The sequence below is a fragment of the Stigmatopora argus genome, chromosome 11 (genome assembly GCF_051989625.1).
Source record: "Stigmatopora argus isolate UIUO_Sarg chromosome 11, RoL_Sarg_1.0, whole genome shotgun sequence".
NCBI classification, from domain to species: domain Eukaryota; kingdom Metazoa; phylum Chordata; class Actinopteri; order Syngnathiformes; family Syngnathidae; genus Stigmatopora; species Stigmatopora argus.
Window position 1 is genome coordinate 11,110,311 of NC_135397.1, and position 27,726 is coordinate 11,138,036.

Consider the following 27,726-nt stretch of genomic DNA (forward strand, 5'->3'; position numbering starts at 1 on the left):
TCTTCTCAGAATGGTTCACATCAAAACTCTCTTGGGAAGATTCGACAGACCTACAATTGTTTTGAGAACTGAGATAAATTGTTATGAGACTCTAAAAATGTTTAGACTTCTGTGGGGCATGGTGTTAAAATCTTATGAATAAGTTAGCGAGAGAGACATCGAGTTATTAGAATGATCTTGACCGGACACGTGGGTGGATGTATTCTCTTCTTGCAAGAATTAAAAGATGTGACTTCAGATGCCTCTTTTATTGAAAGGTGAATTTGGAAATACCTAAGGATAAACCTATCATTTACCTTTTCAAAAACTCCATATACTCTGTGTGCTTGATGAGACCCGTTCGCATCATGATGGTCTGGAAACATTGCCGATCGATCGCCCACAGCTTCACGTTTGTCAGCGCTGGAACCAGAAGAGACAGAGGCTTTTTTTTTCTTTAAACAAACAGAATAATGTAGGGTACTGTACTGTATCAGCCCACGCATTGGCTTGGAGCTTGAAATATTGTGTATAGAAAGCAGGAATAAGGAAAAGCAGCTGTAATTGAAGTTGATATTAAACCAGAATCCCACATTTTCTCAAAATGAAGAGAAAACAAGCGCTTGTTTTGTACAGGTATTTTTGGGGAATTCCAAGTCATCTTAATGAAGGTCAAGACTGTGTTGTCTTTTAAATGGATTTTCTCCTGTCTTCCTGATTAGACTCCCTGGGAAAACAAATTAAAGACGTGAGCGCAATGTACAGGCACTTGCACCCCCGCGCTTTTTGTCGGCGCGCGGATGAAGAAAAAAATTCAGCGGGGGAGGAAAAGAAAACCATAGTAAACACAGACAGGAGATTGCAATTATCAGGATTTCTTGGTAGAGTCCAAAACTGATGCAAGCTAAATTCATACTGACAATGACAGTCCTAGAGTCATTTCTCAGTCACCACCAGCTCTTGCCAGAAAAAAATCTATTTCCAAACATCCAAGAACACCTCAGAAGTAACTTTTTCCATCAGCAAATTCAATTTGTCCTTGCCCGAAGGCATCTGACCTTTATGTTGTTGTACGCCATATAACGAGATTATCTGTTTGTCCGTAAAACATTCAGCAATATTTAATTTTTTCCAAAGCATTTCTGGTTATTAACTTTCAACGCCATTGCCGATGATGGGTTCTTGTTATGTTGAGTTTTCTAGGCTTTCTATGTTACATTAACATGTGCTTATTGTGTCTATTGTTGCATATTTTACTATTACTTTTACGTATATTTATTTTTTGTTTCTTTGGCCAATGGCAGTCAATGAGTTAAATCTTGTACTTGTATACTACTGTAAAAACTGGGTTAAAAATGTCATACTCACAAGATGTCAAATACATTCCATTCCTTAAAGAATATGAGACTAGATTCTATGTTTACGTGTAGAGACCTAATATACAGTCTTGTGCTTTATTGCTTGCCATTGTGTCACGGAGTTCCTTGTGTGGATGTTTTGTTTATGAGAGGAACGACGCAGACACAAGAGCGCCGGCGCCTTATTAAAGTTATCCCATTAAAAGGCACTTTCATGGTCCTCGGCGGGCCCCCAAAAACTCTTTGGGCATTTTCCACACGTCTGAGTCAACCACGTTTGTACTGTACAACATCCTTTACACGAGCTACAGTAATGGCTTTATTTGCTTCATTATTCCAGTCATGTTGGGAGCCATTATCTCCCTCAATAAGTGCTTGTTATTTAGTGGAGGAGGAATTTGGTTGAGCAGTGAGACACGTTTTAGAACAAGGTGTTTTTGCATTGTGAGAGTCTTTAGTTCTGGAAAACATCCTCGAGATGAACTCATTCACTGACACTGAGAGTGCTAAACATCCAATATATTTTGAGAAGGATGAACATCAAGCATTTTGATTTTCTTTTTCCCCACATTAACAATAATGGGTGCTGATAGTGGCTTTGGTATTTTCCCCTTATCCACCCTCTTGTTTTCCCTTTTCCATCCAAAAAAATGGGTCAGTAATGTATGATGACTATTTTTCCCTTGTTTGTACGGACCATTTAGCAATCAATATGAACAAGTTTGTCTTGTCTTATACAAATGTAACCCAAGTTCTGTTGTTTAACATTGTTTGAATGTTATTAATCCTCATTTACATAATGTTTTGATTTCTATAACACCTGCCGGTATGATCTAAAGCAGGGGTCCCCGAACTATTCCACAAAGGGCCACAGTGGGGGCAACATTTCATTAGAACCAAACAAGATGATGTCTATTAACAAATGTTGTGCTTTTTTTTTCATTAAAAAACTCTTTGTTTAAAATATCTGTCTTAGATCAGCTGGCAAAAAAACGCTCCCACACTGGCCGTTGTAGACCTGTTTGGTGACCCCTGATCTATAGCCTCCACATAATTTAGTTTTTTCTTTTCAAATGGAGCTAACCCATTTATATTATTACCTCACATTTGCCTTTTGAACTCATCTGACCTGGGATTTAATAATGGCAGCGCAATGTGATGTGATTTCATTTTTCAGGCTTACTATTAATGCTGTTATTGGATCCTTGGGGTTCACTAAAGTTTGACTACAAGTCAGAGCACAGTGAATGATAACCACAATAAGAAGCATGTTGAAAATGTCCAAAGAGAATTTAAATGTTTTTGTAAAAGACTGCACTCAGAATGGGCTGTAAAATGGGAATAGTATGAAAAAAATGGAAGAAATTGTTATTAAATGAGAAAAAAAATAAGTAAATAATGCAAGTAAACTAGTTATATTTGTAGCTCATCAAAATAAGATATTTCTAATTTTGCAAAAGCAAACCCAACGTTGCTTTTATTTTGTAAAACTAGGGTACAGTTACGAACTTACATAATATTAATTCTCTAAGTCGTTTCACAACATAGGTTTTACTCCATATGCACATTTCCAGCTAAAGATTGAAGCCAGGATGAATATTTATATGGAGCCAATTAATCGACTCATCACAAAAATAATCATTTGTGGTCCACTCAAAATAAATAAACTGTCTCAAATTTCTCATTCCTTTGCAAAATCCATTATCAGTAGGACCCTTAGCAGGGAAGGTGCCCTCATTCCACAGCCTGACATCCTTATAGGTGCCACTATATCACAAATCAAAGAGGTGTCAGTCAAATATTATGTGTGGTTGCTCAGGCCTTTACAGTGACTCAAAAGTTCTGAAGAATTTGAAAGGAAAATGAATAAATCCAGACTGAAATCTGTTTTTTTTTTTTCGAAAATGAGAGTTTAATGGGAGTTGAGATGTCGTTAGCCGCTAATCAATTCTATAGTAGCATTTTGGGCTCTGGGAAATAATATGTGCAGCAGTGCCACTTGCTCAGTAAGCGACTTACGCTGACTCTCCTCTAAATTGCACTGAGACCCGGGGAAGACGTTAGCTGATGGCGACGACCCTGATCAATGCTGGAATGCTCGCGGGTTGCCAATTATCTTCCGGGGCATGAGCTGGGAAATGAAAGGTTTGAAGGAATTTGAGGCCGTGTGGTGGGAGGATTAATGAATATTTGGAGCGTCTCACCATAATGGAGGAGAAATTGGGGAGGTGGTGGTTGCCACAGAGACCAGTTTGATGGCACGTGAGAAGAAAACGGTAAAAAACTAGAGTGTAATGTAGCAGACATTTTTTCTTCACTCTTCAACTCACTTTCACATAGTTTCTAAGGTGCCACTAAATGGTGACAAAGCAATACTTTTGTATAAATGAAGCACCCCTAACTCGGTTTGACAAAACTAAATGAAGATGAACTAAATCAAGGTCTTTAACTTATTTCAACATAATTCTTTGGAACACAAATGCCATAAAATGTTAAGTTCTCATTTACTTTTATCATGTACCCATAAAGGCAACATGCTACAAGACCGAATGGCAAAATGACACTACTTTTGTTTACATGAAGCACTTCGAATTATCTTTGTATAAATCCTTGGCAGTACATTGCTACAAGCCAACAGCAAACTAATAATTTCATTGACCCATGTCTTAAACTAGGGATTTTTAAAGCAAAAAATGGAAGTTTACAAATTGGGCAATACAATTCATGAATCTATAATACAGTGAAGGACTCTGTATACTTAATAGAATTCTCTCATCGTTTTAAAAGAAAATGACAACTACTGAAGCCCTTTTGCACTACTTATTGCATAACTGGAGAAAACAAAAACAAACACCATCAAACAGGAGCTGCTGTCGACCACAGCTAACACTCACACAATTAAAATGTTTTGTTTTAAATGTAGCATACGAACAAATAGTACAAGAGCCTATCAATCAAGATTTCTATCTGTCACTTGTTGGCTTTCTATTGAAAATGATTTCACATCATGTTAGACACATAGAAGACACGCTTATTTGTTTGCCCTTGTTACAACTCACCATAACTGAATTTCAGCCTCCAGGGTATTATGCAAATAGCACATGTGCTTGTTTTATAATCCCATTAGTATCCCATTGAGTCGTGACACTAAATGATAAAGCACATTTTCACCGCACTCAGCCATGGTGGGTGACTTCCTTTTCTCCTAGTTGAGTTTTTCTATTTCATGTTAAATGGGTTTGTCTGAGGTTTGAAATGATTTTATTGAAGTGGGTTTTCACTGCAGGGATTCCTATCACAAAACTCAATGGAACATCTCTAATCCATTAAAATTCAGATTAAACCTATATTAAATTGAGCTGAGTTTTAAAACAAAAATTGTACTTGTCAGCACTGTCACATTACAACACAAACTGAAGCACACCGCTGTTTATATGTCACTAAGACAATTAGTTTTGAATGAATTTTTTAACATTAGTGTAATTATTGTGTAAGACGTGAGCTTTGACAACCATTTTTTTTCGTTACCAAATCTGCTCTAAAATCAGCAAGATTTAAAGGGGCTTCTGTCGAAACAAGACATGCCAAACCAATTTTACTGAGAACGGTGCTTTTATCCTATAAAGGGATAAAGCAAGAAAAAGCAAGAAAAAACAAAAAAATACTTCATTTTGGAAAATGAAAAAGCTAAAATGAAAGCGATTAAAGCGTGCATGAAAGCAAAAAAATCAATAAAAAAAACAAATATGTGAACTCTGTCCCACGGACGTCCACATTCATTTAAAAGCACTCCAAAGATGATAGATGGCAGATTAGAGTGACGGAATCCTGTCAAAATCAGCCCTTGCTCATTAAACTTTGTAAAATGTGATTTTAAAAAATCATGCTGCTTTGTATATTCCAAATGGTCTCGCTCGCAGGTGCTGATTTTTTCACTTGTGGATTTAGGAAATAGCTGGATCTCCAAACTAATGACTGAGCACTCACACCTGGGTGTATTATTATAATCACAGAAGGCGTTTGAATTGTTCCTCCTCATCAAACTGTGACGCGCCTGCTTTTCTCAACTTCCCCTACAGCTGTGCGACCGTAAAGTACTACAGAAGGAGCACTGTGGCTGCCATGAAAGCGCGGGAACAGCGCGGCCTCCATTTCCCTAAAGTCATTAAACACATCAAGTTACGTCATATTGACTGAAACGGAGCGTGAGAAAGCACAATCATAATCTGCTTTATTGGCTGATTTTGTTAGAAACGCACATTTTAGTCTCTATAGTTAGAGCTATTCTAGTATTACAACAAACAAGCCTATAGGAGTTCATCTTCCATACCACCCATCCTCGAAAGGGTTGTAGGGGTTGCTGGAGCCGAACCCAGCTGTCTTCGGGCAAAAGGCAGAGTACACCCTACAGACCCAAACGACCATCCGCACTCGCAATCATACCGCCACCAGCGGGAATTGAGTGAACCTCTACACCACGAGATGGTGCCACTAAGACTTGTACCACAATAAAAGATACCCAGTAGTGCAGGAACTGTCACTGAGCAACCAAGGTGCAAAAAAACGCATTTGTTATATTCATCCATTCATTCATTTACCAAATGGCTTATTCTCACTAGGCTTGCGAGGCGGGGGAGACCCCGAATCGGTGGCCAGCCAATCACAGGACACAAGACAACTATTTACACTCATGCCTAGGAGTAACTTAGAGTGTTTAACCAACATACCATGCCTGTTTTTTGGTATGTGAGAGGAAACGGGAGTACCCGGAGAAAACCCAGGCAAAGCCTGGGGAGAACATGGAAACTCCCCACAGGGAGAGCCCATTTGGGATTGAACCCTCGATCCCAGAACCATGAGGTTAACTGAGTTTTTAAGAGCCACACAATTGAACCAAATGTTATTGCTACAGCAATTTTTAAGAGCAAGTCGGTTGTTTTGTGAATTAATTAGTATGAATGTTTTTGCAAAATGTAACCAATACTATAGCAGATTGGTGAACTATAGTTACCAAGCTAGTTGTTAGTTTGTTTTACAAATTAACCCACTTGAGAAAATGTATGTTTAATTACCAGTTATGCTTTGATTTGTGATCATATCAGTGTTTTTCACTGGTATCTTCCAGATTTTGCAGTAACAAAAATTGTTCTATTTTTAGAGTGCATTTTACTGTTAGGATCTTTTTGGTATTTTCAAACATCACCAAATAGCAACACAGACAAGCATTTGTTCTAATCAGTCTCAAAGCCCAGATGCCAATACTCTCCCTTGGAGCAGCAGCTGCCGGGCTAATAGTCCGCCGTGTGTCAGCCCACCTGCCGGCACTCGTGCTATGTTGAGACTACACACGGTTTTTATATTCCTGAAGGAAACAGAGAGACACAACGTTACGTAAGGTGTTTCTATTCCTAGAAGGACAGTGGCATCCATCAGCCTCCGTTAATAATCAGACCAGACAGCCACACTTGTGGGGGAAATTAGAATAGTGACAGAGATAGGATGGTCGTCTGTTGCATGTAGTCTTTGTGTTGCACCAATCATCAATGATGAACAGAGAGACCAAAAGGCCAGTGTGCATGGTGCTGTCATCAACTAGCAATCAATGATACGCACCGAGGGAAAATGGTGGTGCTGAGATCAAATACTCTATGGAGACAGCTGGATAAGGGGTGTCAAACTTGTATTTGTCGCATGCTATTGACGATTATAGACGAACAATCATGTGGCACTTCGCATCTTTTGGCTGTGAATTTCAATGTGTTTATCACGAGCAGACATCCAATAAATTTAAATTGGGAGAGTGGCAGAAAGAACGTTCATCCATCTTCAATTGGATTGGATGTCAGTAACCGCTAATGAGTAAATTTATGAAATAGCCCTGAAGCCATTTTAACAGGAAAGTTGTTGATGTATTTCCTTAGTTTTAGTGTTTTGGTAGTATACCATAGTTTTCAAGTGGTTAATGTAAAGACAGCTGATTTTAAAGAAATTCTGGTTCATTCATCATTGTCTTGATACATGTGAAATAGATACGATTGGATTGGATGTCAGTAACCACTAATGAGTGAATTTATGAAATAGCCCTGAAGCCATTTTAACAGGAAAGTTGTTTATGTATTTCCTTAGTTTTAGTGTTTTGGTAATATATCATAGTTTGAGTGGTTAATGTAAAGACAGCTGATTTTAAAGAAATTCTGGTTCATTCATCATCGTCTTGATACATGTGAAATAGATACTTATGCCATTTATTCTGTAGGATTGTCTTACAAATGGACCAAAAAATGAAAAGGAACTTTGACTCAAGATTCAAGGCTTGGTTTCTTCCAAATGGCCCATTGGGAATAAATTGCCCTATGGTTGGATTGCTAGATACATTTTAATTGTTTGTTGCCCCAGTCATTACAGACAATCAAGCAAAAACAATTAGGCTTGGAGGAAATGTGTTTGAATAACCTGATAAGTCCCCGTGTGTGTGTGCGTGTCTCGAGCTGCAGAAATGGAAGGAAATTGCATTTGTTTACTATTTATCAGTGCTTGACTATATTTAGCTTCTTGGTGAAAGTAACGCCAGGTCGCGGCAGGCCTTTGTGATTTATTTAGAATTTGTTGGCACTGCTTTTTCAAAATGTATTATTTTTTAATTTTTAATTTTGTATCAAAATCTTGATGTGAACAATACTGCTGGATAAAATCCCGGTGGTGAGTTACACTAAAGATTCACTCACTTATTGCCCCCATTTTTAATCATTCACGGGCATTGACAGTGATACACGTCATATCCCATTTGAACTAGAATCCCTGGATTTGAATGATCATTTACAGCGAAAGACAACGGAAAATCATAGGGTGGAAAAGGGAAAACAGGAGGGTAGAAATGGCAAACAAATGGATAGATAAGGGAAACAAAAGCAAAAAAACTCAATATTGCTAACGCGATTCCTTAGTTCCAAAAGGGAGAAAAAAAACTGCAGTGGAGGAGAAAAAAAATTGTGCGCCCTGATTTCTTCAGGGTGAACATTCGTTCATGCACTGCCACCCCGCCCACTCAAAGTAGATTTCACATCTCTCACTATAAATGGAAGCCTAAAAGTTAAGTTAATAGATGCCAATGACAGCATTTGCTATCCAATTCAAAATTGAATTCAACTTCTATCGTTGTCAAAGCTAGTCAATGCGTTGCGGAGCGAGAAAATCCAACCAAAGGGTTGAAAATTATTTTCCCATCACTACCATGGCAACACCGTAGATATATGACGGTGCAACGTTAATGGTGTCAGGATGGGCGCCACCCCGCTGTTTGGTGTCCCCTTTATTGTGGGTAAGAGGCCGAGACGCAAGAAGCATCAGGGCCAGGCTTGTGTTTTGCTCCGCACACATGAGTGGAGGTGAGTTTAAATGTGTGGGTGTGTTGGTTGCTGTTGTCAAACTCATCTCAGCGGGAGCGCAGGTGTTCCAGAGGCAGAGGTTGTAGCAAATCTCAGGGTGCTTTCAAGGTTTAGCTCTGTGCCACTGTCTTTTAAGTGTAAGCACAAAAAGGAAAAAAGGAATTCATATGCAAAATAGTATTATCTTGATACTGTTTGGGATTGTTCAGGGAGATTTTTTCATTCATGCAGAGAATACTAAAAGATATGTATGATATTGCCCATGCTTCGATTCAAGGGACTTGAACCATTATATTAAATTATTGTGTGAGCTTTTAACACACTACTTTGAGGTGAGGCTTACTGTCAGCAAGCATCATCCAAGGTGTTTGAAATAAAGCGTGTCAGAAGTGACTAAAATTGCGGGCATGTTGATCGATAGCCTCATATAAGCAAACCCTCCGGCCGGATCATGTACGACCCGCCTGATTTCATTGACAAATCGACTCCTGACATATTGATCCATCAATTTAGACGGAATTCTGTCTGGTAGCTAGTTTCTGGAAAACAACGTGCCACCTTGACGGTCGCAAAATCGACCCGTGGATTACTGATTCTAATTTCCCTCCGGAAAAAAGGCAATAAGGTTGCCAAGCTACTGTCTTGAGGAGAAAATGTGACAGTATTCTTGCAATGTGTTAATACATGTCCGATGGGAGAATGACATGATAAAATGCTTCCAAAAGCTCTGCTGTGAAGTGTGCTACTAACCTTATTTCTAAACGGAGTCAATTGGATGACCAACTTCTCCATTATTGACACAGTTTATTGGGTCTAGTGGGTGTCCTGTAGCATGATGAACTCTTGAGAATAATTAGTCAGATACACTGATTAGTGTGTTTTATCGGAAAATTACCTTCAGACCTGACTGACAGGAAGGTGTGTTAGCTTTTTAACTACATCATTTGTTGCCATAGTAGGTGATGCCAGTACTGCCCCACAAATGCACTTTTTTCACATTGACCACACATTATCTTTGGCACATTGCCACCGACAGCACTGAAACTGAGCAAACACAAAAATTGTCAAATTAGACTAGACATCGATTGCCATCAATAGCAACTACTACTTAATTAGTGGGTTTAGCATGCCCCCTCTCCTAATCCACTCTCTTGTTTCTTTCCCCTTTTCCACCTAAGGCAATAATAGTGCGTTTTGTCCCCCCCCACAAAAGCGGTTTATTTTGCCACAGAAGTAATCGGGATGCCGAAAGAGTTTTGTATTTAAACACATCCTCCCTCCTCCCCATCCGTCCTCTTGTTTTCCCTTTTCTACCTTAAGAACAGAACGATAGTTGCCAGGCCCTCCAAGTCATAACAAATTGAAATTCTGCCTCTGTTGTCAGTATCATTCATTCATTCATCTTCTGTACCGCCATAGGACACACAGAGAGACAAACGGCCATCCCCACTAACAATCATACTGCTACCAGCAAGAATCAAGCCCACGCCTGCCCGCACCAAAGTCAGGCAAGTCACCACGAGGCAGCTTATTTTCAATATCCAATGATATAAACAATTCTCAGTTGGCTTAAATTGCCCAAGTGCTAATGAGATGTATTTGTCAACAATCATTAGAAAGTTGAAGTTGAAGTCTAATGGGTTGCACACAAATAGAGAAAACATCCAAAATCTGCTACTTTCACTTGTATGTTCTTTAGCTAATTTGCCCTTTTGCATGTGGACTCTCATTAATGACTGTGCAATTAAAGTCAGCAACACTCACGGTAGAGTGGAATGAAAACAGCAGGTGGTGCATTGTTAAGCGTATAATGTAAAACCTTATTGTTGACCGTGTACATTCTTGCCTTCTTGTTTCTTTTAACCTGGTATCATGCATTTCTGATGCTGTAATTCTTGGAAATTTTAATCAAATGTGTGCTAGAAATTGCGTCGGAGTATAATCATGTAGATGGACACGTTATGATTAAAATACTAAACATGCTGACTTTGTTGAAATGTGAGTATGTCAATCATTAAAAAAATAAAGGTAATGATGTGAGTATGTGTGCCCAGGTGGTCTGTCAGTGGTCCAAGTGCCACGCTGCTGTTTTGGTGCCCCAGATTCAATTCCCGCTTGTGTGGGTTGAGTCCGGAAGGGCATCAGGCTAAATTAGAACTAAAACTTGTGCTAAATTCATCATGTGGCTCGACAGTTTTGATGCATATTCTCCCCGGGCTTCTGTGGGTTTTCTCAAGGTACTCTGATTTCCTCCCACATACCAAAAGCATGCAGGGTAGACTGGTTTTGTCCCCCTTTGTTTGGTTATGTGCCTTTTTATGTTAACCTCCTGAACTCATTGTTGGACTGACTGCTAGAAAATCCATTTGAAGTTGGAAGGATGGCAATAAAGGAATTAATGTTCATCCACTGTCACGCTCCAAGTTCAAATGGATTGGATGCCTAGTAGTGATTAACTCATTTCAATTCACAGCAAAACGATAACTGGAGGCCTCATGATTAGATGTTTGTCATTATCCATAGCACTGAAAGAGTTAAAGTCTGCTCATAGATCAAGTGTATAAAGTCTGACTGAACATGGCCTCCTTTAAAGCATAAAAATTGCATCATAATGGACTGCTTGGTGAAAAATGTGGGATAAATAAAAAGAATAAAACACGGCAGACAGTGACAGGCGTAGTAACAGTAGTTTACGACGTAAACACAGGCCGGGCAGTCATAAACACGAGGTTCCATTCTCCGTGACATTGAGCAGACGTCATGTGACAGCCGCCACGCTTTGGTGAGCTCTCTGCGGAAGGAAGCACTTCCTATACAAACGATAAATTACCTATGTGATACTCGAGCGTGATTTTTGGGGCGAATTTGTGAGATGATGTGACCCAACTATTGTGTTTATTGCTGTAATGAAACATAACAAGAGTGAGGATTTGATGGTAGATGTCCAAAATTGTAATCACCCTTCTTAGTTTTTTTTTCTCAGGGCTCAAGATATTAGTTGAGCAACAGCTCTTTCTTATCTACCAAAAAATAAAAATGAGGGTCCAATCACTACTAAGCAACAATGACCCTGTCCATGCTTTTTATTTGGTATAAGAAGAAAAGGGTGAGTCAGATCATAAAAATATTAATTAGGGAACATGTAGTCACATCTTTGTTTGCCGCTGTCTGTCAGGCTTACTTACAAACTGCAAAGTTTCACAATCTCTGTGGTTTACAGAAACTCATGTGAGATGTCTGTGCTTGTTTTCATAAAAGATTTCTTTTGTGGCTAGAATCAGTGATTTTATCAGGGGGTGTAAGGGCCAGGGAGGGATTGTTTCGTCTATGCATACTTAGGGATGTACAAACAATCTCTCTGGCACGCAAACATTTGCAGCCGGATCAACACTAGCTGTTCGGACAGTCACGATATGAGTCGAGAGAGAGAAAGAGAGAGAGAGAGTAAATAGGAATTATTGAGAACATAGGAAATGCCAATTGTGGAATATTATTATTAAATGCTGATACTAAGTTATGGTATAGTGTTTGTCAAAATAAAAATAAAGGAACGGAAAAAAAATCTGGGCACGTTCATCTTAAGTCATCATTCTTTTTGATCAATTTCCTGCATCATGATTGGTTGGCAAAGATGAAAGCGTCATGACTCATCGGCGAGTAGACGTGATAAAACGCGAATGATGAAGTGTGCTTTGAAAGATGACATACATATTTATTACACCTTGTTTAAAAAGTGCTTTGAGGGGGATCCTTTCGTTCTTCTAAATCATCTGATTCCATTGACTGTGATAGATGTCCAATCCAAAGGTTCAAACGGATTGGGACGTCTATTAGCCAATAACTTGAGTGGGTAGAATAACCCTTCATCTACAGACTTGTTTTCCCTTTCCATTGATGGAAAAAGGGTGCTGTAAGTAAGTTTGTTTTTGCAGCTCATGTACTCGCTTGTTTCCCTTTTCCACCATAGGAATCGAGGTGGTGATAATCAGTTTTTTTCCCCTCATTCACCCTCATTTCCCCTATTCCACATCATGAATTGAGCTGCCGAGAGTAATTTTTCTCCTTTTTCTTCTCTTCTTGTTTATACTTATCCAACTAAGGGATTGGTAGCGGATAGTAATCTTTTTTCTACCTTAGATAGTCCTCTATTTTCCCTTTTCCACCGAAGAATGAAAACTCCCAGTCAAACTATACTACAAGTCAAGGACTGTCAATGCGAGTGTTATTTATTTTTTACAATACTTCTTGGTTCATCTGTGTCAAATTATTACACCTGCGAGACGGGAGATATTACCCCTCTTCAAATAGGCATGCCAAAAATTTCCACCCATTTGTCATCTTTACTCACTCAAGGGGCATAATTTGAAAACAAAACCAAAATAAAGATTTGATCATTCACCTGCAAGCATCATCACTCACTCCATCAGTCACCACCAGCCCTCTGGCTATCAACATCAATCAATCAATCAATCAATCAATCAATCAATCAATCTAAACAAATGTATGCACAAAATGAACTGTAACACTTATAGTTTTAATGATTTTACGACAACAATGTAGCAATATTAACAACGTGTTTCCTTGTATTTCTCTTTCTAAGCAGGCTTTGTATTGGATCATTCACACCAAATCACTTGTGTTTTGTAGGATGGAACTGTAAAGGATTAGACGCAGCCTAGCGAGGGATATGAGGGATTATTGGGAGTTTTTTTCCCCATTTGAATGATGTTTTTTGAATCAGGAGTCTGACAAACGGCAGCTGTGCAGATAGAGCGCCTGTTGCCATAGCAGCAGTTTTATCGGAAATGGTCATTTCTTTCTCTGCACAAATACCAATAAACTAAAGAACTATGGTTGAACTGTGTGATTTCAAATTTCTAAGCTTTTGAATGTACATCATATAGAGCTTAACTCATTGGCTGCCATTTAGAGCAATACAAGTCCAATCCATGTTTGTTGATTCCGAGCCCAGATTAAATTAATTGGATGCCTTGTAGTGATAAACTTACTGAAATTCAAATTGTTCTTGTTTTCCTGACTTTTGAAGGATGCAGTTTGCCAGAAAGCTTGAAAAAACTAAAAGCATGGTTATTTGTGGAAAACAATTTGATTCTAAATTGGTAATCTAAAAAAAAACAATGGCCATTACTTTCAGGTTGTATTGCCTTATTTTTGTTTTAACAAGAAAAAGTGGAGCGTCTATCACATTTTATTACCAAATTGTGTTCCCGGAAACCGCTCTGGTGTTAATAAATCAATTTACACATCTTAATACTAGAGAGAATCACAATTCATTGGAAGCAATGATGCTCTTATGTGGGAATTAAAATTGCACCAAGGATCCCATTACAGTATGTTAACCCTTCATAAGGCATTCAGTTAAATACTATGAATTTTAAAAGAATCCACATTAGTGTAAATAGGAGCTAGAACCAGAGTGTATTTCCCTCAACAGGAAGTGACTCAGAAATGCCCTCAAAATCGAAAGTGACCCAAGATCAGCAGGAAATGACCTGAAAATTGTTCATTTGTTCATCATCATTACGTACTGCGCATCCTCGCAAGCGTCACTGCAGCCTATCCCACCGGACTTTAGGCGAAAGGCAGACTACACCCTAGAATGGTTGCCAGTCAGCCGTAGGGCACACAAAGAAAGACAGCAGGTGGGAATCGATCCCACGCTTCTCTGCACAAAGTCAGGCAAGTGAACTCCTACAGCACCAGGTGGCCAACCTGGAAATGTTCCAAAAGCAAATGCAAGTGACCTGAAATTTAACCTAAATGTATAGAAATTGACCCAGAAATGGCCCCAAATCAAAACTGACCTGATATCAACAGAAAGTGACACAAAATAAACAGCATGTCACACGAAAATGCTCCAAAATGAAGTGACCTGGTATTGAAAATATATAAACAGTAAGTGAGCGGGAGCTCCAAACCATAAATGCCCCCATATCAACGAGAAGGGAGCCGTACAGGCTCTCAAAATGAACAAGAAGTGACCTAAAATGAAGAGAAAATCACCCGCAAATGCTCTTAAATCAACTGAAAGTGATTTGAAATTGAAAACTAAACAAGGCCATTCGATTTGTACCACCACTGGCAATTTAATCAGTTAAAAGAGCCCCTCAGTGACACCTCATGGCCGCCACAAGAAAGATAACATGTCCCCCACAGGTAGGCAGATAAGTCTGGCCACCCAGACATGGGGTATCTGTTGCCATAGCAATGGTGACACAAAAGAGGAGTAGCAAAAATCCAGCTGGTCAATGCATTGGTTCATTGCATTTAAAAGGGGTCAGCTTGGAGCTCGCATTTTTGGCGCCTCCATCAGGTGGGACCATCACACCTAGAAATAGTTTCCTTTTTGCCTCTCATTGATCCAAAAAGCATTCATGCAATTCATTCCCGGGTGAGGTCACACATTGATTTCACGGTGAGTTGGGTTATTCTATGGAGAGTGTTAATGGTGTGTTAGAGTGCAAGTATAGTGCTATTGATCAAGTTCGGAGTCAGGGTGAGATCGTTACATGGCTTAAAAGAATAAAGCTGATGGACTAATGTGAGAGTGGATTTTTTGTCAATTTAGTTGGCTGCCATTGACGCTGATGGACGGCCAATCCACTTGGACTGGGAAGGTTGACAATGAGCAGTCATGAGTAATGAAACAGCAATTTCAATTTGAAAAATATTGTCAATCATTGTTTTCGATAGGAAAATATTAAATAAGACAAAGACACCTGATGGAGTAGTGGTTCACTCGCCTGACTTTGGTGCAGGCCGGCGTGGGCTCGATTCCTAGTGATGGCAGTCTGATTGCAAGCATGAATGGTCGTTTTTGTCTTTCTGTTTGCCCTACGGCTGACTGGCGATGGATGGTAAGGATGCACGGTACGGAAGATGAATGAATATTTATTATACATAATAGGAAAAAGATAGCACGGTGGAAGAGAGTGTTTAGCATCCTCCTCACAGTTCTCAGATCTCAGGTTCAATCCCCAATGGGTTCGAACTTCCTGTGTGGGCTTTCTCAGCATGTTTCGGTTTCCTGCCATATCCCAAAAACATGCCTGCCAAGCTGGTTGAGCACTATGTATATAATTTGTTATCATTTCATTTATAGATTTTGATCATTTATATGTATAGTAATATAACATTTAAATTGATTAAACCTAAATATACCAACACATGACTAATATTATAAAATATAATAATTTCAACTGTGGTTTTTGGCTGCCAGGCCTACCCAATCCAAACGGGTTAGTCATCAATGACAGCAAATGAATCACCAAAAACAGTAGGTGTTCATGTAAACAATGATGATACTTTTCCAATCTCAGTAGTAAAACAACCAAATAAATATCTTAATCATTTAGTTTCTGGTTTGAGAAAGGCTTTGCAACTGTGAACTGCTGACAGCTAAGTAATCAGGTTTTAAAATAAACTAATTTACAAGCAAATTGTTAATTGGAACAAAAATAAAGAGCTGCCATGCTGCCTCTCTCTTCTCTCAGTATGGAAATAATTGGTACCGCTCCACTGTATGCATTTGAGTGGATTGTTTTCTCTCGCACCATTGAATGTTTTGCCAACTGACAGTTTGTATATTTATATACTATATATTTAAAATTCACGGTCACAGATGGATGTGTATCAACGGGCATCCTTCGGTTAATTCACCATAAAAGTTGCTCAAGCAAGACTCCGATAATAGAAGAGAAGAGGCAATAACTACTATAAATGGTTTTGTATATAGACAGTATATTTATAGTTTCTTATACAGTTTTACACTTGACCAATGGAAATGAGAAACATATTATCCATTTTCGTTTATAGAGTCAAAATGTTTACACGGGCTGGATTTGATTCATAATGATGTGAGTGCTACGAAATCTCTCGTTTAGTTGCGATCAAATCCAGGCGGATCTAATTAGAAAATTCCCACACACTTTCCAGACATTGATTTATGAAGGCATAGAGGAATTCTGACATTGCTAGGACGTCGCCAATGTGTCGTCACAGCTTATATTGGACCTCAGATCACCTAAGCTGGATTTATTACCCGGAGTGTGAGCTACGCATTTCCAGGCATTTCCCCGTTTCCTGCCCAGCATAAACACATATTCCTCATCCTGAAGTGCATTTATAACACACTTGCTCGCAGCCATCTGTGCTCACTCCGTGCTGAGTATTCAAACCATTTCTCTGATAAGACCACCAACTCACGTTGTGTCTCTAGAAAAGGGAAGTAAGGGAATCTCGCCCCCTAAATACATTTTAAATCTATTTTTCTAAATGTTCCCATGTTTTTTACGACTTGTCAAAAGCTGTTATTCTGTGCTCTGGAAATGGCATCCAGTACTCGGTCTTGCGCTGGAGTATTTCAATATTTATGTCATGTACAACAAATCCACAATTGTAAATGACCACAATCTCTCACATTGGACATCGCAGCATGTCGGAATGTGGCTAGTAAGTGGAAATTGAACCAATGCTGTCAGGTGAGACGATCAGTCACTGTAATAATCCAAACTGTCTCCTTATCATACTGTTTCTGATTCATTTCTTTTTCTGTGACTGTCCAAGGGCTATGCGCAGCAAGCTCCAAATTTGCTATTCATAGAGCTCAGTGGGAGTGAGTGACACATGCTAATTTTGTTACTGGCCGACAGGGGAGAGAGGAGCGATACTAAGCAACTCCCTACCTCACAAATCAATGACGTTGGGCAGATATATACTTGCACTGCAGGATTGACCGATGCTTGTTTTAAGTTAATGTACTGTGGTGAAGCAAACGTATTCGGCTGTAACTTTGATGTATGTTTTTCACATTTAGAAGATGTATGATTCTAAACCGTAACATAAGTCTATTTTTTACCTTAATCAGGTGTTTCAACGACAGAAATTGGTCACGACTATTTTCCAGCGGCAGTAGTTCTCAAACACACTATTAAACCAAGTACCACCTCAAGGGTACTTTGCCTAACAAGAATGTTTTTGGGAGATATGGGGAGAAACCAGAGTACCTGTGAAATCCCCACGAACTTTCGATTTCAAAACTGTGAGGTGAACATGCTGATGCTGGTCCTCATCATGCCAAAAATACAAGACAATGATTATTATTTTTTGTTCATTTTGCATTCACTGGCAGTCCTCCGAGTTAAAATAAATTGGGCGTCTGTCGCGGTCAATGGCAGACAATTAGTTAAAATACATCATGTAGTAGGCTAAAATGCTCAGAAATAAAGGCAAAGGTTTTAGTTACATATATACACCACAGATGTTTGCCATTCTGTCAAACACAGACATAGTGGACTAACTTTTGACAGTGGCCGTCCTGGTGCAGTTGTAGAGAATAGCCAGCTCTCCGAACACCTTCCCGGGTCCCATGGTACACAGCTTCAGACTCTCTTTGGTCACCTCCACCTTACCGTCTGCAAAAGAAGTAGAAAAAACAGCTCTTAAGCACTATTTTGACTTACACATTTCAGTTCAGGTATGCTAAGTCTAACGGAAACGACTGTGCGTGTGTGTGTGTGTGGGCTTGAAATTCATTTTTGAAAGCATCGAACCATAAGGATCTTGGCTCAGTGAGCTAGAAAAGAAGATCATGTTGTGGTAGGACTTCCAGTGTAGGCTGCCACTAAGCTACTACCAAGTGGAAAAGCTGGCAGCAATAGCGACGCGACACACATCGACCGTACCGTTGCAGACTGCTTGAGTGACACTGTCACAGTGGGAAACGTTTAGTGTTAAAGTGTAGTTGTTGCAGTGAAGCAGAACTGCATGGTACTGATAAAGGCTTTGGCTGTAATCGCAGTAATGCACAGAAAACGTTTTTGTTCCTTCTTGTGATCTCCAATATTTTCTAAAAAGTTCTGGGGGAAAACCTGAGGAAGGCATTTTTTGTTGTTGTTTTAGGTCTGACAACTGCTTTTAGATCAGTTTTGGAATAAGAAAATATTTAAAGTTGACTTTAAAACTATTGTTTTCATTAAAACTTTTTTGATTGATAATAAATGTTTCCTTTTTAAATGAAACAAAACGGAATGTCTTTTCTTAAGGAATTTCCATAATTCTTTTTCTGAACTATCTAACGTACTCAATCATTAATTCATGTATTATCTGAGCCGTGTATTCTCAAAAGGCTTGTGGGGGTGCTAGGGCCTCTCTCAACAATGGGCAGCAGGCAGGGTACACCCTGAATTGGTTGCCAGTCAATCGCGAGACACCATGAGACAAACAAACGTTCACACATACCGAAGGGCAATTTTGTACAACCAGCCTACCGTGCATGTTTTTGATATATGGGAGGAAACCTATGTACCTGGTGAAAACCCACACAGGCACGGGGAGAAAATACAAACTCTACACAACGATATCGGAACCCATCGGGGATGGAACTTAAGAACTGTAAGACGGACGTGCTACCACTGTGCTCTCTCTAATCAAACTGCAGAATTTTTTTTTAAGTTACACAATCTAAATGTTATCTGTTTTAACTGCATTAACTAAATCATTTCGTTAATTTGGAGATAATTATCTCCCAATGATGGACAAAAAGGACTAGGAGGGACAGATGAATTGGACATCCATTGCTGTAAATTGCAGCAAATGAGTCAAATATGGCAGTGCATTAAAAATAAGTGTACAAATTACTACTTTTGAATTCATTATTTACAGAAGGATTTAATTGCAGTGAATCTCACATGATTAGTCATGACACAATTTACCATATTTTCCAGACTATAAATCTCACATATCATAGTTTAGCTGGGCCTGTAACTAATATGCAAGTGCAATTTGTGTTTGAAAGCCTGTTATGTTGTTTTTTTAGGCTATAGTTATCTGAAAAACTATTATTTTAACAGAACCCAAAATAGGCTAAATAGACCTGATGTTCTCTAATTAACTGTTATTACTTTAACACGTTTGTTCTTCCCACCACTCTAATGAGTATAAAGCGATTCAGAAAATGAGATGAGATGTTTGTTCTTGGTTTCTGAGAAAATTAATCTCACACCATTAGTTATGACACGAATTACCATATTTTCCAGACTATAACTTGTCATAGTTTGGCTGGCTGGGCCTGCAACTAATATGCAAGTGCAACTTAAACATGATTTAAAGCCTGTTATGTTGTTTTTAGGCTATTGTTATCTGAAAAACTGTTGTTAACAGAAGCCTAAAGAGGCTAAATAGGCCTTTGTTCTCTAATTAACTGTTGTTACTTTAACAGATGTTTGTTCTTGGTTTCTGAGGAAGAAAAAAAATAAAATAAAATAAACTTAATTCTTCAAACCGATTTTGGTTGAAGCCGACCGACTGTTGTTTTAAGTTGAGTCGTTAACCCGGAAAAGACGATGATAACGTCCTCGCCTTGACTTTGCCAAATGCATCAGTTCCGCCGAGCGAGCCTGATAGTAAAATCAAAAGACGGAAAATTCATGACTCCCACAGCAGCAGGCCCACCTCATGTTTGTTGCCTCCCCATGGATATTTGTTTTTTATTTTTTAGCCCCATTAAACTAATCTTAGAGCATAAAATCCACATCTCATGACAGATATCAATCATTCTCCCCACAGAGACAAACACAGCAACGTTCTCACACCGTTCATCATTTGACTTGACAGATTAAACCCTCATGGATTACTTTAAAGGCAACGCTTTGGACCTTTTTGCCCTTTGCTTTGTTTCTGGAAAAAGTCGTGATGAGTGATTGGATAGTTTTAAACGACTGCTTTTGGGAACACAAGCATGAAATGGTGGTAGTAGAAGTAAGAAGAAGCTAAGTACACATCCATTTTTTAAAATCTAAAATTAAGAAATGAATTATTGAAAATATATATATATATATACAGAAATATTTAAAATGCGTTGTTTTGTTTTAGAAATATTATTGTAAAAAACAGATTTGAAAAAATAACAAAAAGACTAGTTTTCTTTTATGTTTTCAGTGTAATAAATTAAAAAATACAAATAAAACATTCATTTATTCATTTTCTGAACCACTTTCAATGGCAGTCTCAGAATTAAATACAGAGTTCCAAAAATATAGAGTCTTCTTATGATAAACTCGCTCATAGGAATGTTCATCTTGGACAGTGGTAGAAGAAATCCCATTTTTTACCTAATTGGTTGCTATTGTCAGCGCTATATGTCAAATCCTTCAGTTGGATTGGGCAGCAACTAGTGATAAACTCCTTGAAAACATACAGCAGAAGAATGATGGCACATGATTGGACATCTATAATGATCTTGGAAAGGGCGGCAACCGCCTCTTAATAGTTGGTGGGCACCGAGATCTCGAAAAGTACAACTTGCAATGCATCTCCATGTCATTTCTTAGTAATTCATATGCCGTCATTTTAACGGCCTATTGGCCCAACACTAATTTTAATGTTATAGCACATCTTTTGTTTAACGGTTTCCTGCAATTTCAATTGAATTAAAGCATGCAAATTAATTTCCTGGTTTCTAGTGCTCATGCCAAAGCTATTCTCCATCCTTTTGGGCATAAACAGACTTGTCTCTCACAAGTTCAATCGATTCTTAAATCTCTGATCTCTAAAAATTACATCTCTCATGAGTGATCTTTTGATTCTTGTCTGTGAAACAACGTCAGCAACTTGCCCAGAGGGACCCGCATGAAGACTTTAGTATCTTTTCAAAGTAAGCGTGAACTTTGAGATGGAAGATTATAAAACATTTTGGAAAGTCGATAAACGATGAATTGTCATCTCGTCTTTGGCTTTACACCGCTAAAATAAATATAGTATATAGAATTTCCCATCATTTTGCTGTCTTTTAGATAAAAACTTCGACAACCTCATAAAAGATTTACAAGAATAGCACCAAAGGCAGTTTCCTCGCAAACAAGTTGTTATATAAGATGACAATTTCAATTTTTTTTTTCGAATAACTTGGACACAGAATTGTCGATGAATGATGGATATCAACACCAATCAGTCGTTCAATTTGAATATTAAAACCATCTAAGAAACAAGAGATGTTACCGTTTTTCACCTCATGTAAATTAATACCTTGAAAACGGTTTTAATTTTTCAACTTTTCAAATTAGCCCATTAATTTCCAATGGAAAAAACGATCTAATACTAACTTGGGAAAAGCACCAAAACCTACAGGAAGTAACCCTGATTAGCTCTAAAAAAAACATGAAATTATCCAAAATATAGAAAGTGACCTTGGAATGCCTCAAAGTGTTCAGAAATTCACCTGAAAAATCAAAATATGTGAACCAACTTTAACTCATTGGATGCCATTGACAACATTGCTATTGAACTCACTAGACGTCCAATACACTAAGTGAAATGGCCAGGTGAAAATTTGTTTATTTAGCCAATGTTTTAACAAAAAGTCACCAGAAAATGCTCCAAAGTTAAGAAGAAGTGACCCAAAGGAGAGAAAGCAATTTCCCTAGAAATGGAATCTTCTGTTTTTTACCATGTTTTGTGCCCCAACAAGAAGAAGAAGCAATCAAATCTCTTCTCAGCAAAACTCATTTCTCGCTGTTTCCGCTTTGTGAATCATTTCAGTCATTTTCAGTCCCGTTGGCACATCGCATTTTAGAGAAATCTCACTTGCTCCACAGGCCGTTGAAAGGGAAATGTGTGGAACGAGTATTTGTTGGTGAGGTTTAGGTGCCGCTGCTCCTTGGTAATTGGACTATATTACTTTAATGAGCACTTTCTCGCCAAAGAGTGTCAAGAGATGAGGGCCTTGAAGAAAAATACTCAGTATAACTCATGGTAATTGCTAGCGCGTGTGGTAATCTCATGTTATTAGACTTTTAACATTTATTTAGTAGCAAGAAAATAATCAGCACTGACGTTAATTGGTAGAAAGCTACAAAATACAGACCACTAAGGCCTTAAAGTAACGTTTAAATCCTGGCTGCCATGGCTCCAATCCATTTTGAATGGGAAGGGTTGGCAGCGAACGGCAGTAATTGAGTTAAATTGATTGAATGGTTTTGAATCAAATTGAGGCCATTCATTCATTTTCTGAACCGTTTTATCCTCACTATGGTCGCGGGGGGGGGGGGGGGGTAGCCTATCCCAGCTGACTTTGCATCAGAGGCGGGGGACACACTAAATCAGTGGGCAGCGGATCGCAGGGTACGGGGAGACGGGCAACCATTCATGCTCACACTCAGACCTAGGGGCAATTTAGAGTGACCAATCAGCCTACCACGCATGTTTTTGGAATGTGGGAGGGAACCGGATTACCCGGAGAAAACCCACACAAGCCCAGGGAGAACATGCAAACTCCACACAAGTGGACCGACCTGGATTTGAAACCAGGAGCCCAGAACTGCGAGGCCGACGCGCTGACCATTCAAGTCGCAAATTCAGGCCCATTTTTTTAAAATGAGCAAATATTCCATAATTGTGCCAACTGATAGTGCGCTGACTTGGGGTGGGCATAAGGCAGACTTTTAGACAAGTGGTATGTGGACATATATGTTTTTTTATTTCTATATATATATGTGGACAAAAAGACAACCTTTGGCCTAGACTGGTCGCCAGTCAGCTGTAGGGCACACAGAGAGACAGATGACCACTCTCACAATCATACCCCCACCAGCGGGAATCGACTTCAAGTACTGTTTCAATATCAAGAAAACGTATGAGAAGAGTGTCAAAGGGGCATATAGAGAAAACATTTATCACACTTTAACAGGAGTGGAACGGCAACATCACGGGATAATTGCCGACCTTTAGAAAAGGACACGAGACTCCAGCGAGAGAGAATGGATGCAATATCAGCGCGGCCGCCGCTTTGGATCCACGCGAGGATAAAGGCCGGCGGCTGTGTTCAGGTCGTCATGCGCCAAACTATTCATTTCCTGCATGCAAGCGTGTCATTAATTATTGAAGTCAGAAAACGATGCCAGTTTTGGAACTGTCTGGAATGCTTTCAGTGAATGGCGGCATTGATTTGGATGAAAAGGAGCAGTTCATTAAACTCGAATTCGGCACGTTTGGCTCTAGCGTCTAATAAGGGCTGCTTTATGTCAGCTTTGGGCACAGATGCTTGCTGCTCACCTCGAGTCGGAAAGATTTATTCAAATCTCATGCAAATGGGACCATAGGTAAATAAACACCCACGCTGGACAGTGGGTGTGAGGAGGGGGCCACCCGCAGATGTGGACTGGAGGTAAGGAAAATATAGGAATGAAAAATATGTTCAATTATGCTGTATTTCCAAGTAGCACCAAGAGACCTACATGGCGCTACCATCTCGCACCGTCAGTGTCAATAAAAAATATTTTAAAAAACAATTTTTATTCTTCATTTTATTTTAAATGTATATCTTTAAAAAATGATCAAATGAAAATAATTAAATTAATGACTATTCATGCCATTTCATTTTTCCCACTATTTTTGGCCATTCAAAGCTTAATTATTTTATATCGAATATTAAGTTATTATTATGGTATTTGTATAACTATTAATACATATACAAATTAATACAATATGTAACATAATTAAATGAATAATTTCTTTGCCATGCTAAGATTTTTTTCCAAAGGTGAAAAACAAAACAATGCTCTTATTTGGTGCTTTTAAATGAAACTCCATTTTCTGTTTTGGTGAATAAACAGCAATTTCTTCGATCGCTCTTCTATCAAAGAGAACAGATGATGATTCCTCTGAAGCCTATTCAACCACCGCTGAATACATCCCGCATCTGACGAAAAGAGATTGCCAGCCTTTCCTTTTGGCTGATTTCTCCGAACCCGTTCAAATTGTCACCTAGACGGAAATTTATGACGTTTCTCTGAGGTCACAGACTTAAAGCACATTGTCACACCCAGCCGCGAATAATAAGTCGAAAACAATGTTCTGCGTGATATGCTATCAGTTCCTTTGTGGGAAAAGAGTGGTTAACCCACAGGGTGACGGTAGATGCGTGGGATTTCAATTCCCTGACATCCTGTTACTTGAAAAACACGTCTGGAAGGGGGGAGTGAATTGGTGCGCCTGACCCGCAAATGTGACGGCCTCCTTGCGAAATCAACAGGATTTTCTCAGAGATTCACCCTTTAGGGAAATAAAAATGGATTCTGTAAGCTTTACTGTGAGATAGCCGCGTCATATGGTTTCTCACTGCTAATTATCTGTTCATTAAATCTGATTATATTTCCAATGACATTAAGGGTGCCACAATCAATAAGCTAAACAACATTCCAACAACCAAATTAATCGATAACGATTATATAGTCAATCGATTATTTATTTGCAAATGTTCAATTAACAGTTGGTTAGCACGTCCACCTCACAGCTCTGGGATCGAGGGTTCAATCACCAGTGTGTTCCGACCTTGTGTGGAGTTTGCGAATTTTCTCCGAGCCTGCAGGGTTTTTGTCCAGGTTGTCCGGTTATCTTCCGCATCCCAAAAACATGGATGGTAGGCTGGTTGGAGACTTAAAACTGTTCCTAGGTAGGAGTGTGAGCATGAATGGTTGTTTGTATTGTTGTGACCTGTGAGTGGCTGGTCATCAATTCAAGGTGTACTGCCCAAACTCCCACGACCCTTGTGAGGAGCGACAGAAAATTAATGAATGAATTTTTTAACAAACTGATAACTTAAAGTTTAATATTTTTAACCCATTTTTGCGTATGTCGACTAATGATAAACTAGTGATCAACTAATTTAAATCCACAAAAAGGTGACTGCAAAAGAGTTATATCAGAACCAAACTAAAACATTTTATCGTTCAAAGTCAGCTACGTAACACGCTATGTTTTGGTATGCTATGCTTAACAGCATCGCAAATATTATCGCAGTCCCACCATGACTATGAATATGCACATAACACTTAATTCACACATCACGTCGCCAAAGTTACTAACTTTTGACACACCGAAAAACCATAAAAGTTGGTCATTGAACTAAATGCCCAAATCGTACAAAAACAACTCCCCAGCCGAGATCTCAGGCTGCATGAAAACCAGCTGCGGAAATGAAAGAGGTCGGCAGTGGCATTCATATGCGTCGCGCTTTTGTCTGTTTGAGTCCGGTCGGCGTGAAAAGAAACAGCATACACGCGTGGCTGGCTGGTTTAACCGCTAATTATGCTTCAGGGTCCTTTGTTTCGAAGGCGCTCCCGCTAAGGCGATCTATCAGTTTGTCGACACACAGACACCGCCATGTGAGGCTAATAAGGACGAGTCGCACAGCTACGCTCAGGCAGATGGATTAGATTTTAATGGGAACACAGAGGTGTCCGAACACCGGGATTCTCAGATACAGGCGGTAAAAAAAATGTTGTAGCAGCTTTGTCCACTGAATTGGGGTGAGAGTTGTAGAAGTGTCAACTGTCTGCGAGGCCGTAAGAGTCATTTTTCACCCAACAGCAGTGAATGGGTTGAGGACAAGAGACAACAAAAAATGCAATGACATTTGTAAGCACTAAGAAAATGCTTAACATTTTGGTTTGGAAAGTTATCACTCACGCTCACAATCACACCGCCACCGAGTGGGAATCGAACCCATACTGCCACACCGAAGTCGGGCGGAAGAACCACTGCAACCTCAGGTGGCACTTGACATTCTAGTGGCTTTGAAATACAGTGGTTGAGAATCACAGCGCGAAATTGCCCGCCCTCATTCCAAAAATGATGTTAAAAAAAGGTGAAAATAGCTCATGTTGCACTGAGTGAGGTTTAATGCTCACCAATTCATCATGATGGCAGGACAGAAATTTTGGACTTTTGAATGTTACTGTGAATAAACCTCAGTATTCAACACATCTTATGAAAAAAGGATGTTAGTTATTTTTAATAATTCAGATGCAGACCTTACCTTTGATTCTGAAACACTACTCTGCAGTTCTTTTTTTGTTTTTGTTTTTATCTCAGCCAGTAAGTGAAACCTACGGAATTGGATTCATTCATCATGTCATCAACATTTGGATATTTGCAGAATGATTGCCTGGTTTGTGTTTATTGTAAAAAATAGCTCTTTCTCGACATCTGGTCACATCAATAAGAAATAATTATTTTTTCTGCACAGAGGAAATTACAGCTATCCTCAAGAAAAGCAAATAAATACTCTGTTTGAGTTTGACTTTAGAGAGATGAAGGCTAAGCTCCTGCAAAGTAAACACATTTTTTTCTCTCTTCAAATTCAGACACACAAAAAAGGACATACATATATTGCCGCTAGGTGAGTTCTGAAAAGTGTTTGCTTCAGGTAATCAAAGTTCAAAAAGAGATCAAGCTGAGAAGCTGCAACTGAACTCACCAAGTGAGAAGGAAGAGAAATTGAAAAGAAAGCCTTAACAGTGGCTCCAAGTTATTCTTAATTCCACTGACTTAAGCAGATGGGAAAGTGGTTATTCAGTCAACTCAGATTTCAGGTACAGCATGTGTGCAGGTGACACAGAACATTCATACATTCATTCATTCCAGTCTGCTTATCCGCATATGAGTCGCGGGGGTGCTGGAGCCAATCCCACCTTACTGCGGGCAGCCGGCGAGGAACACCCTACACTGGTTGCCAGCCAACCGCCGGGCACAAGGAGACAGGCAACCATTTGCATTCACAATCCTACTTAGGGATAAGTTTGAGTGACCAACCAGCCTACCATGCATTTTGGGTAGTGGGAGAAAACCAGAGTACCCCTGAGAAAACCTACACAAGCATGGTGAAAGCATGCATACCCCACAAAGGAAGGTGGACACACAGCAGGGATTGAACACTCGACCTCAGAAAAGAGAGGTGGATATGATAACCACTGCCCTAAAAAAATTATGGTTCCAACAAAAATTGGCAAAGCATATTCTTTTGTTTCTGATGTCCCCATTCAGTTCAAATTGGGGGATAAATGACCTAACATTAACTGGAAATGACTGATATCACACCCAAAAATTGCACTGTTCTCTAAAGCAATTTTATCCAACGTGTATTGATTGGTATTTTGACACGTTGAGCAAACAAAAGCCCAGCATAAAGATGTTCCGATGATGACGGC

At 39.2% G+C, this 27,726-nt stretch overlaps 1 protein-coding gene across 1 annotated transcript in view; it reads right to left on the minus strand.

The window, feature by feature from the left end:
• Positions 1 to 27,726, minus strand: part of LOC144084283 (cGMP-dependent protein kinase 1-like) — a 63,954-nt gene that overhangs the window by 23,254 nt on the left and 12,974 nt on the right. Inside the window, exons 3-4 of the mRNA XM_077612548.1 lie at positions 18,043 to 18,156; positions 297 to 402 (exon numbers count right to left, since the gene is read on the minus strand). Coding sequence (XP_077468674.1) covers positions 297 to 402; positions 18,043 to 18,156 — 220 coding nt within the window. The remainder of the gene's footprint in view (positions 1 to 296; positions 403 to 18,042; positions 18,157 to 27,726) is intronic.